At 35.0% G+C, this 13629-nt stretch overlaps 1 protein-coding gene across 1 annotated transcript in view; it reads left to right on the top strand.

Moving 5' to 3' along the window:
- Positions 1-13629, top strand: part of LOC145692677 (uncharacterized) — a 1521027-nt gene that overhangs the window by 467497 nt on the left and 1039901 nt on the right. The window contains exons 110-111 of the mRNA XM_081768059.1: positions 4752-4790; positions 7013-7060. Of these exons, the coding sequence (XP_081624185.1) occupies positions 4752-4790; positions 7013-7060 (87 nt within the window). The remainder of the gene's footprint in view (positions 1-4751; positions 4791-7012; positions 7061-13629) is intronic.

The following is a 13629-nucleotide window of genomic DNA, read 5'->3' as shown; positions in this document are numbered from 1 at the left end:
GCTTATTTTGCACCTCTATTAGGGAGTTGAACTGGTGTCCTCTAAAGTGATTGCCCAAGGAATGGAACCAATTCTAATCGGATGATGCAATGTCAAGGGAGTATGGCGGATGTAATAGTTTTTCCCATCCAAGAGTAGAATGCTGTAACGGGTCATCCTAGCCACGTAGGGCTCAGTGTTGTCCTGTAACAGGAGGACCTTTTTTCTATTCAGCAGTGCCTGCTACAGAGGTTTGGGTTTTTATTGAATATGCTCAATTGCTGATAGTGCTCAGTTGCATTGATGCTCTGACCATCTGGTAGCAGTTCTTGATTCATGATGCCGGGACCAGTCCAGCAAACACACAAGAGAGCTTTCTTTTGGTGGAGTGCTGGTTTTGGCTGTTTTGGGACCAGTTTCTGAGGTAACAAATGATGACGGCACCGTGAAACTTCGTACAGGACCCACTTCTCATCACATGTCAACATACTGTCCACAAATGGCTCCTTCCTCGGACGAGATAGCAAAAACACAATTGTCTGCTTGCCCTCTTGCCTGGAGTCAAACACTCGGAGTGTTTCCCATGCTGATGGAGATGCTGCCGAATAATTTTTCTCACTCACACAGAATTGTAGTCCCAGTTCCTCACATATCCCAGGCCTGCTGTAGAACTCAATTGCTGCCTGAAGATCATTTTCTACATGTGTCGATCTTCCGGCACGTGGTGTACCTTTGAGTGTTTCATCACCGACCTTAAACTTGTTAAATCACCGGTGCACTGTCCGCGTACTGACGACACCCTCACCAAAGGCCTGGCATATCTTCGTCCCGCTGCAGCAGTGTTCGACACCAGTTTGACCTCTTACGGCATGCACTCCCTTATAACTCTCTGTGGACACCCAATGTTCACTCTGTTCTTACGCAAGTTCACTTTTCCATTGAACTGCCACAATCAGATAGTATATTGGATATTTCCAAACCAACAACTAACTTTCGTCTTATCTCCATTCGTATTCAACTCACGTTGTGAGGATCAATTGATGACCTACCTCCACAAAAAATGACAGATTTTTCTTGATTACCTTTATAATGTCAGGATGTTTACATGAATTGTATTCTTACTAACATTACTGCCCAACATTGATACTTTTAATGTCGAAGATAAGTCTACGACAGAGTATCGAATGTGCGCTAACACTACATACAATTTCCAAATGTTGTGGTTCAGGCACGGAGAACAGAAGAGGGAAAGCTCATCATTATGTTATTTTACATTATTTGCTTTTGTCTTACTCCATAAATTGTTAGTTCACTCATAATTATCCGTTTTCATTTAATATTAGTAACTGGACGATTAAGTGCAGGGAAGAGCGGGTCTGGGAGAACATGGGCTAAGAACTACGTTGTTGGAAAATCAGAATTGTTAAGTGGTTTCTGACATTTCTCAAGGCCGAAGGTTTTATTGTGCTGTTCATAGTTTGAGTCTAGACATCCTTTCGGTACGGAAAAGTGGATTGAGATTATGTTGTAGTCACCCCTTATCTTGATCTTGATATGTTTTACCTTATTTTGATAAAATAAAAGCAATCCACAAACTTTTTGTCTTTTACAAACTGTATTTAAGACACATACATGCTATCAAATTTACATTTGAATTGAAGACATGTATGATAGAAATGTAAATAATTTACACTTGTAACTTTCCTTTCAATGAAAATTGGGAGTAACATTACTTCTCGAGATATATATGAGCTCAATAGAAATTATAATAGGAATACTAACTATAAAAATTGTATAGTTGACTTGAGGATGCATAAGTTTTTGAATGGTCCGATGCATTTAAATTTAACAATGCAGCGTGTGAAATCTAGGAATTGTTCACAGTTTATACATGTTCATGTTTACCTCCTTTCCTCTAGATGTATATGTTCTGATAGATATATATCGTACAATTAACTGATCTAGTAGTCCCTACGCTTGATAAAGATGGTCAAATTGATTTATATATATATATATATATATATATATATATATATATATATATATATATATATATATATATATATATATATATATACAGATTTAAGTAATGCATTTAAGACTGAGGATCATGATATACTATTAAGTAAACTTCAGTCCTTCAACTTTCAGAAGTCATCATTATAGCTGATAGCCGCATATTTGGGCAATTGAAAACAAGCAGTACTTTACAAAGATTTTCTCTTAGAGGCAAAGCTGGTATACTTTGGAGTTCCTCAAGGATCTAGGTCCTCCAATTTTTAAAATTATTTATTAATGATTTGCCACAATGTGTCAAGAAATGTGATAAATTATTGTTTGCTCACGACCTAAAGATCTATTTGCTAATAACATCTGAACAAGACTGAGAAACGCTGCAGAATGATCTAAATAATATAAGTGAATGTTGCCAAGAACATGGTCTTAGGTTAAATATAAACAATGCATATATACATATATGACATTTACAAAACGAAGAAATCCGTATACTTTTCCATACTCGATAGGAGGAACTCCACTTAAGAAAACAGAATCAGTGAGAGATCTGAGTGTAACCTATGGTAGCTGCTTGTCATTTAAAACTCATACAAGAAATACAAGTATGAAGCATGCAAAAACTTAGACTTGATAGTAAGAATAGGTAGGGACTTCAATACGATGCATGTGTTCAAGCGTTATAAACATCTTTCATGTGGTGGAAAGTAAAGTATGCCAGCCAAATATGGAACCCGAATCATGTTACCTATACAAAACAGATAAAGACGATACAGACTTAATTCTTAAGGTATCTCACTTACAAACATACAAGTCACTACCCGAAATTTGATTCAGGTACTACCTTAGTAGCAAATTTGCATTCTGAAACTCTTAGCAAAGGAGAAACATTGTAGATGTAATATTTTTATTCAAACTCATTAGCAATGAGATAGGCTGTTAGGAACTAACGAATAAGATTAATCTTCAGGTTCATCGCTTAAGAACAAGGCTGGCAAACTTCGTTTTTTGTCAAAAAACTAGGACGAATGTACTAATGAAGTCCCCAGTGTAAATTGTGTTCAGGTGTGTCTAGAATTATGTTTGTTAAATAAATAAATAAATAAATAAAAGATTTAATATCAGTAGTATGTCTGCAAATGGTCTGCGAGATGAACTGTTGAAGCACTTCAGAACATTATACAGAATACTGTAATTTGGCCCAAAAGGTCTGTTGTATTCTTAAATAAATAGACCATAACCAAATCATATTCCACGTTTAGTTTTATAAAACGTTTCACTTTTTTAAATTCATTTGTAATAATTAGCAAAAGAGCTTGATAACCACCGTTTGACAAATTCTGTAGGAGAGTAAAAAGATGACCGCTGTTCATCATTTTACTGCCCCAAGAGAATATACTGTGTACATTGTCCTTAAGTACATCTCCTAAGATTTATAGTTGAAATGAATCAACGGTACGGGAATTGTCAACGTGTTAAAAAGTAAAATGCGTTTAACTCTGACGGTCCTAGAGATTACCTATTTTTCATATAAAACGGAATATCAATAATTTCTATTTTTTGTTAGTATCCTTTAAGGAAATGACATGATGTTGTCACCAAAGTATTACATGATATCTTTAAAAATAGTTATACCATATACGTTTAAAGGCAATGTACGTTTTATTCCAGAATATCAATTAGTACCCTATATCTATACGCCAGTCTTGAAGCTGACTAGGGTTAACGTGATTTAATTCCAACATTAGAATATCAATTTTTATTTTATATTTTAAAATTATGGTAGACCATTAACTGAACCAAATACTGAAACCGGAAATAGGTAATTTTCAGTTAAAGTAAAAGAATATATTGGGAGGTGTAACATTCTTCTGATGCCAAGTTGCTATCAAAAATAGTTTATTGTTATCTCTTAACAATTAGTATATTTGAGTCTCTATTAAAAACAAGGTCATACCAGACTTTAGTGTCACTGGTTTCAGTAGAATAATAAGAACTGATATAATTATAAAATTGATATATTTTATTTACACCAAAAACGACCAGTAGTTGCTTCCGTTACTAATATGCTTTTTAGGAATAAATGTTGCAATAACATAACAGGTTTTAACAAACTTCGGTTTTAATACAAAGGAAAAATGTCAAAATGGTGCATTTAATTAACGCTTATTTTCGAAAGCTTTCTTTGTGTGTGTCGAAGTATCGAGAAGCGAAATACCCAAAAGCATTTTTCTTCATTATCGCCTACTGTCCTTACTGTATCGAAATTAAGATTGAAACTGGGAGTATCAGTTGATTTCTATTTTTTCGGTTAGGATACAGATAGAATATCTAGAACTAGTAGGATACAGATAAGGGGACAGAAGACATTGTTGGAAGGCTGAATCGATGTCAAGGAAATCAATTTTTTAATCTGAAACCAATTTTACTCTGATGCTTGTTGACAGACAGAAGCACGAACGATCAGATATAGATATTCTACAGAACTTCCCACATTCGTACAGCTTGTATTTCTAAAAGTTGCACTTTCTTCTACTCTGCACGATGTAAATATATGTTGGTTTATAATTTGCTATATATTCCTGATTGAAACCTAATTTGTCACGTATCTGCACAAGTTACTATTGTGAGATAAGAACTAATCCCTTCAAATATCTTATTTGTTAGAAGTTCCTCGATTTCTTGTATTACCTTATAATTCCAGAATGAAAATATTGTATGGATGATTGCTTTCAGCAATACTTTTTGTATACTTACAGGTAAAGGGAGGCCAGCTCCTGCACCTTCACAGTTACCAGGTACGATTTTTCAAACGATAAATTTCCATTCAATTTATGTAGAATTTTTGTTTGATCTATACTGGTTTTAGAGAAAACCGAAAGCAGTTTCGGTCAAAACCTGACTTGTTTTGGAGAATACCAAAACCTGTTTCGATAAGAATCCGAATTGGTGTTGGAAGAAACCGAACTGATTTTGGAGAAAACCGAAAATGGTTTCGGCTGAAAGCCGAACCGGTTTTTGGAGAAAACGGAAACCATTTTCCCTGAAAAATCAAACCAGTTTCGGAGAAAGCCGAAATGTCGGTTTTCCGGATTTCGATTTTCCCAGAAACCGTTTTTTAAATTAAAAAAACGTTTTTTCCCATCCCTAATTATAACCCACAATATCGCTACCTCCGAGCTAAAAGTTTGACATTCTGTGAGATACAAATGCGTTTACACATGAGAGCTTACAAAACACACTCATAAAATTTTAAGCTAAACTATAAGGTAATCATAATTTAAGTTTATGACTTTTGCAACAAATGTATCAAGCAATTGTTGAAGATTTACTTTCACATTACGGTAAAATAGTATTATCTCAGGTGGGGACAAGGGAGCTGACCACTCCAACCATACTGTCCTCAGACATGAATTGTAATGTCAAGCATGTTAAGTAATCTGTAATTAATATGCCACAAATATAAAATAGCTCCATAAAAATTTATCTCTACTGTCCATTTGCCTTCCTCCAAGAAATGAAAGATGGCATCATCACGACAAATTAGCATTTACACTAACATACTATAGTACAATGTTTACAAGTGTTCGCTTTTGTCCTAAGGGAGCTAATCCCTATCACTAGTGGGATTAAAAAGAGTTTTTCCTTTCTAGGTGACTTCTGCATGATTTGCAAAATCGTGAATTTTAAATTATATTTTTCTATTATACATATATGTTAAATTAAAAGGTAACATAGAAAGGTCTGTCGCTTTTTCACCTACCACTTTCCAACATCGATATATCAGCTAAGACGTGCCTGGAAGATCAAATATATTCCCCATGATTATCGACGATCTTCTGCCAACGTTCTGGATGGCCATTGATTCCATCAAGGTAGAGCTTAGTGGGCCTAAAGCGAAGAAAGTATCAAGTGCATTTTGCATCTCTACTAGCGATTTGAGCTGTCGCCTTCTAATATGATTGTCCGAGGAATTGAACAGGTGATAATCGGACGGTGCAATGTCCATGGAGTATGGCGGATTCAATAGTGTTTTCTATTAAAGGCGTAGAATGATGTCTCGGGTCACCCAAGCCAAGTGCGACTTAGCGTTGTCCTGTAACAGAAGGACCCCTTTTCAATTCAGCAGTGCCTGCTCCAGAGTTTTGGGTTTCCCTTAATGTGCTCAACCGCTGATAGTACACACTTGTATTGATGCTCTGACCAGCTGGTAGCAGTTCTCGATTCACGATGCTGCAACCAGTCCACCAAACACATCGGAGGATCTTCTTCTGGTGCAGTGCTGGTTTCATGTGTTTTGGAACTGGTTAATGGGATGATACCCTATGATAGCGCCGTGGAGCATCGCAGAGGATCCAGTTCTCATCACATGTCAACAATGTGTCCAGAAGTAGCTCCTTCATCAGACGAGACAACAAAGAAACACAGGTCTCTGTTCGCGTTGCTTTCTGACCCAGAGTCAAATCACGTGGAACCCATCGACCCAACTTGTAGTGCTTCCCAGGTTGATGGAGGTCCTCTCGAATGATTTCTCCTCTCACACTGAATTGTGTCCCAGTTCCACACATGTCTGTTCACTGTTCACTGCTGCCTGAAGATTTTCATTTTGTACATGTGTTGGTCTTGCGGCACGTGGTGTCTCTTGGAGTGCTTCGTCACTGTCCTTAATCTTGTTAAACCACCGCGGCAGTTTCCATGTAGTCACAACTACCTCTCCAAAAGCCTGGCATATCTTCCTCCTCGCTGAAGCGGTGATTTACCCCAGTTTGAACTTGTATAGCATACATGCTTTTATGACGCTCTATGAAATCCCATCTTCACTCTGTCCTTACGCAAGTTCACGTGTAACTGAACTGCCACAACCAGGTAGTATGCTGGATATACACACACCAACAACTGACGTTCGCCAATTGAACACAGAAAACCACAAAGAGAGACAGAACTTTCTTGGTTATCTTTATAAATTATTCTTCGTAGGATACCACAATATATAATATCATAAATTAATACATTTACATAGGTCCGGAAAAAACATCAACTTTACCAGAAGAACAGAGACCATCTCCAGGTACGGCCTTATTTTTATGTCATTATAATTAATAATGGCATTTTAAAATATTTTGTATATCTCTAATAATTGTGGTGTAAATAATACTGTCAATTTTATATTATAATTCGAGTTAAAATTCCATGTTTTAGATATTTAAGGATCTTCAACATTTGATTTAAGAAACTTCTCTATGCATTAATAAAGTAGTGCTTTGTAATTTGTTCATCAGAATATTAAAATGAGCGTAGTAGAAAAGTACAAAAAGTCTAGTTAATATCTATGTTAGAAAATAATACCATAACTCTAAAACTCATGGACACGATGTAGTCCACCACGGACTTATTTAACAGGATCGAACCAGAGACTTCACACACCGCAGGTAAATGCTTTGCCACTGAGCTGTCGTGTACGGAACAAAAAGAGTAACGCTATGTTACAACTCCGCATCGAATTTGGTGTCAAGTGCATTTTTGTTTACAAACATTTCAGAGATAGTGTTTAACGTCAACATTTTATTGGTAAATATAACTAATAAGTTATGAAATGCTTAAGTAACCTATAATACAATATATATATATATATATATATATATATATATATATATATATATATATATATATATATATATATATATATATATATATATATATAATTTAGTGGCCATTTCTTTCCTTACATAATGAAATACTGTGCAAGTGTTCGAAATACTGAATAAATATTTTCTTGATTAACATTTTTCCAAATTATTTTGTATTGAATAATATATGTTAGAGACAAAAAGTAGTTATTAAAAAAGAAAGCTAAAATACCGTGAAAAGAGAGGGAAATTACTTTTGTTTAGTTTAAGGCTCAATGATTGTGTTTTTAGACCAAAGAAGACAAAAGATTATTAAAAGGAAATTATTTTGAAATTATTTTTTCTTGCTCACTCACTGAGAACCGAACCGGAAACCACGGGCACATTACGGATAACATGAGGGGGTTTGTAAATTTGTTTAATATATGTGATTTACAAGTTCCGGTATTACGCAGCTGTGACGTATTTATGATTTTCTTGCATCCATACATGATACATTATAAATGAATGTTCGTTGGAATAAAATACACATTCTCTACTTTAAAATAATCCAGCAGATAATCGTCCAACACATGCTGAAATAAGCAGCGTTACAGACTTTTATGACGCTAACCATTAAGGCACGAAAACATTGGTTTGGAAGTGTTTTATCAGTGTGTATCTAGCTTTCTAGATTGTCCAGTCTCTTACAAAGTTAGAGCATTTCGTATCACCCAGTATGCTAGGTCTTGACTTTTATCTATCTACATATCACATGTATATTTCTTTTTGTAAACTTTTATGATTGTATTCTACCTAAGTACATGTCAATTATATACTAACTTGTCGGCAACGTGAAAATAATTTATTGCTCTTGTAAAACTACATAAGTTCCTTGTCACAATGAAGGGAACATAAACATACCTCTAAACACAGATCCAAGAGACAAGAATCTAGGTTCAATTTCTTGGAATTACTCTCGGGAAGATAGTCTTGGATTTTTGTGACGAGAAGTGTATTGCGTTCACCACATCCTATATAATGTGTGTCAAACTCAAATCTGAGCCAACTATTCATACACTTGTGTTCAAGACATGCACTCAACACCATACGCAGTAATCATACGCTCATAAATATTATCTGATGTGTTGCTGGCTTTTTATCACCAACAAACTTTGAGATGCTTCTTGGCATACAACAGTGAGAACAGTATGAATTTGCTTATTGATGTCTGACAACGATTTCTGTAAAATTATCACTGTAACAAACTAATTAGATTTTGGACACCAATTATCTGGTTAATTATTGAGAGTACCTAATAGAAAAATATTCGAGGATACTCTTGCTATAGTTATTACGGACATACATTTTAGATCTTAAAAAGAAACATTGTTAGGAACTCTCGGAGAACCTCAATACAATTTACGTTACAATTTACGTTTCTAATACTAATTACAAACTCGTACAAAATACAGATTACTGTTTTCGCGTTCAATTTGAAATTAACACTGAAATGGCTCACGACTGAAATTATATACGCGGTTAGCGCACTTTACTTTGGTGTGGAAAACCCGCTTTCGATGTGGTTCCAAGCTCGTGTGGTTCGGAGCACACGTTAAGCTGTAGGTTCACGTCTCATATAGCATTACTGCTGAAAGAGACCCAAAGTTGAACTCCACTCAACTCAACCCAACGATTGAAATTGCATAGACAGAAAAAGAAATTCAAAGAACATAGAATTCAACCTTGAATTCCTCTAAAATTATTACATACTATTTTGAATATTTCGGAGATATGTAAATGTAAGGGTGTTTCTGAATGAACTGTCAATAAACTGAATCGCTTATTTGAGAAACGTCATAAGCAGCCATGTGTCGAAAATGAGTTTACAGCTTTGAAATGACTTTACAGAAAATCAGCTTTGATTCTTGAAGGATAGCTACACAGTTGGGATGAGATATATCAGAAGTCGCGCTAATAGTTCGTGCAATATCGAGCTGCAAGTGTCCCTGAGTTGAGGAACATCACAAATCATTGACCTACAACGTTATTGTTAATATTGACTTATGACGTTTCTCAGATCAATGATTCAACTATTCTTTTTTTTTTTTTGAAAGAATTAGTAACTGGAGTATTTACTATGGTGTTGCATATTTTCTTGTTCAACATAAGTGAGGAAATGTGAAAAGTCTCTCATCTAATTTAAACAACAAAGTAACAGGCAATATGGACTTTCAGGGAACGTACGAAATTGTTTTTAACATATTATAAAACATTCATGTTTTAATATTAAACAACATACATCACTATTAACCGCCAATATGAACTGATAAGTAAAGTGTGCTATGCTTCACTTTTATTATTTTAAAAAAGAACATTTGCGTTTCAAAATGAAATAACGAATTTCACTATTAATCAATAATAATTTTTAATGTTAATATTTCAATATTTCTTTACTTTTAAGATCATACATTTTAAATTCTTTCTCTCATGAGCAATTCACTTCCAAAGCATTATCCAGAGAAGCTTTTAGCTTTTTTCTTCTTTATATATTTAAAATTAAGAATGACTTTAGCTACAAGTTAGGATTTTACGTGCTTGTATGCCACACACGTCTCAAGAATGTTAAAAGCTTTGGCTTTATAATGTTGGAAAAGAAAACAACTAGAAAAGGTAAGCCTGGTAAACATCTACGAAGCAAAACAGCATAGCGACCAGCGGCGTAGTGTAAGGGAACGCCGGTATGCCCGGCATCCCCTGTTAATAACAAAAAATACGTATTTCTTTGTATATAAATTGTTTACTTGTAATTATCACAATTATTTTCACTGCAATCTTCTGGATATGCTCTCTCGCCTTACTTTGACAAGCGGAACCTACGCATGCGGGTCACTCAGATACACATTTTCTATCTTTCCTTTTGTCGTGTGCTATGTTCCTCAGGCATCCAGGCCTACTACAAGCAACGGGGTTTTCGTCTGCTTTCTGTCGAATGCGCATGCGCAACTACTTGCTTTCCACTCCTCTACACCCCTTACAACTCAACATTTTGCTTTAGATATACGCTGGCGTATTCCAGTATTTTCAACTCTATATATCTTGAACTAAGTGGTAGTTTCTGTACAGAACGTACGAGCGCTAACATCAAGGAGACAGAACAAAACAGAAATGGTTACTTCAATGCCTTTTTGAAGCATGCCGGTTATGTAAATAATAGTATAAAAATAGTTATGCTTTATCGTAATTAAATGCATCGTAATTTAATTGTAATTAAAGGCAAACTATTAATCTTCATCATAAATACATAGTATGTCCAGTGGCGTGGCCAGGAACTCTTTGAGGGAGCTCACACAGACAAGCATCAAGGTCACCGATCTGGTAGACCAAGAGAGCCAGCATTCCCCGCCCCTCGCAAAGATTGCTTTGACCCTTCAGTCATTGGCACATATTCCGGGGAGATGAGAGGGACATGTCCTCTCCATCCGATTTGAAATTGTGATGATTTGTATCCGAATGCCACAAAGGAAAGTGAGATGAAATTGAGGTCCCTTGACTTGTTTCATTTTTAAAAAAGAATCGTATTCTTTAATATTTCATTGTCATTAATTATTGTTAGTCTATTTTCAAGTATTTGTTTAATTCCTGTAACGATTCCTATAATGCTACTGAGATCATCATCATTTTGCTCAAATAAGAGTATTGTTGCACCATACATAGTTGATTTTTTTCATAATTTTGGAAAGTCATTATTTATATTATTACATAACAAGTGTCCTAACATTTTAATGTATATCATTGTGGATGCGTAAATAGAAACATATCAATTATAAATATGCATGTATTCAGATTTCAGAATGTGTTCACGGTACTGATTTGTAATACTGATACGTATCACAACTTCATCTACATCGCCTGGTATATAATATACAACAGGTTCACCTCAGAAATCAGAATCATCTACCGTAATATGAGTCTCATCTCCCCTCCTCCAGAATAAGTCTCAAATATGCTCTCCTCCCTCAAATCTGCCCTCCTCCCAATGTTAAAGATAACTATGTTCTTCTGATCCTCCACAGCATTGTTTTTCAACTTCATGAATATTTTGAACATCGCTTTAAGAAAAATGGAAACGGTCTTACCCGTTCCCCGAATGTTGAAAACAGAACTGCGCCCCTGCCTTCAGTATCTGGATATCTGGCAACGAAATACATACAGAGAAACAGGCCCCCAGAGTTGGTTTAAGTGCTTTCTATTTGCATCTTCAAATTATATAGTATACACTCAGGACTATATTCACGAATGGGGGACTGAGTTCCGGACCCAAGATGACAAATTTGTAGGGGCGACGTTTTCAAGAACGAGATTGAAGTATGGTATGGGGAGAAAAAAGCTGCCCATGGGAACTATGCTGGAAACAAGGTTTATACAACAGTGGGGCCGAGTTTTCTCGTTACAACGGTAGTGGCAAGAAGAAGCTGAGACAATTGCTTATTGGCTTGTAACGTAATCCACGCACTTGCTTCTGTATGCCCCACTAGGCCATCAATTAGGGGGCCTACCTCGTATTTTTTTATAACCCTATGTTTCCCATCGGTATAGCTATGTATTGCTAATTTTAGTAGTATTGTATCGCACAAGTGATTAACTTTGGCATCCCCATTTCGGAATACCACGCTACGCTACTGATAGCGACCCGGATAACTTATGTACCTCATGTCCTCGTTGTACTACCATAAATCCATGGACAACAAATTCTACAATGTGTATCGTGTGTTATTCGTTTGATAGTTACAGCTAGTAATGTACATAGTTTCTTTTAAGAGAATATAAATGAAAAAAAAAATCCAATTCATTCGGATCGAAAATAGCAACTAACATATAAAAAAATGCAACAAATACAGGATTTCAAACTATCACATCTTGCATTGTTTACGTTATAAATTATAAGTTAAATATCATTATAATCATATCAGCAATACCTTGTACGCAATCATTTCTCACGAGAAAACATACTTAAAAGCAAACATATTATAGTTGGGAAAAATAAGTCAAATTTTTGATCGAACGGTAAACAAATTGCAACAGAATGTCTGACAGTTGTTTCTTATTAAGAAAAGATGTGATGAAAACGATGGAATAAATTTTACCAATGTCGCTGTTGTCATAAGGCCGCTATGTTGGGAAATTGCCGCCATGATGGAATTTAACAGTTTTCCGAAACTTTGTGCGTTTTCTGACTAACATATGACCTATGAAGGTGTTTTTCTTGATAGTTGCTGTTAAAGTAATCAAATTGTATCTAATGTATACAATTTATACAAATTGCAGCCAATTGCAATGTAAGTGAGGACTATCTAAGATAATGACAGGCCGGAACACACATCATCCTTACATGCACCTTATGAGCTAAAGTTGCTGGTATGAATTTTTGTAATTAAAATGAAGAAAGACTATTTTTTAAATATAATATTCATAAATATTTTAAAAGTTTGTGAATTAACAGAATTAACAAATAGAATTGTGAATTAACAAACTCAGCAATATTACTTAAGTTTTGGACGTACCATCTGTGTCAGGTTTTTTGTCGCGATTTGTTATGGAGTAACATGGCTTAGAATATTTTGTCAAAAGTAAATTGCAGAAGTGTTTATTTCAGATGTGAAATTTAAATTTTGTTTCTTATTTACCAGTGTAATATTTTTATATTCCTTATGAATTTCCTTCTCGTAGACCTAAATGACATGGAAATCAATGACTTCTGTTCAAATTGGATGTGAAATGTTACAAACCTGTATAAAAATATTAAATTCCATGAAAATAAGAACCTCTCCCCAGATCATATGATGATTACCACATGAATTTTTAATCTCAGCATATGAATACACATTTATCATACATATAACGTAGTTACACAATAGAAACAAAATTCACAGAGAGAGAACAATGAGATGAAGATATACTTTCCCAGGTACAGTACAGTTGTAAAAAAAATAATAATACAGAATGCGTGAATGAAATATTCAAAGTAAAA

This window comes from Thermobia domestica, chromosome 8 (genome assembly GCF_964235325.1).
Source record: "Thermobia domestica chromosome 8, izTheDome1.hap1.1, whole genome shotgun sequence".
Classification (NCBI taxonomy): domain Eukaryota; kingdom Metazoa; phylum Arthropoda; class Insecta; order Zygentoma; family Lepismatidae; genus Thermobia; species Thermobia domestica.
This window is presented reverse-complemented; position numbering and strand designations above follow the sequence as displayed.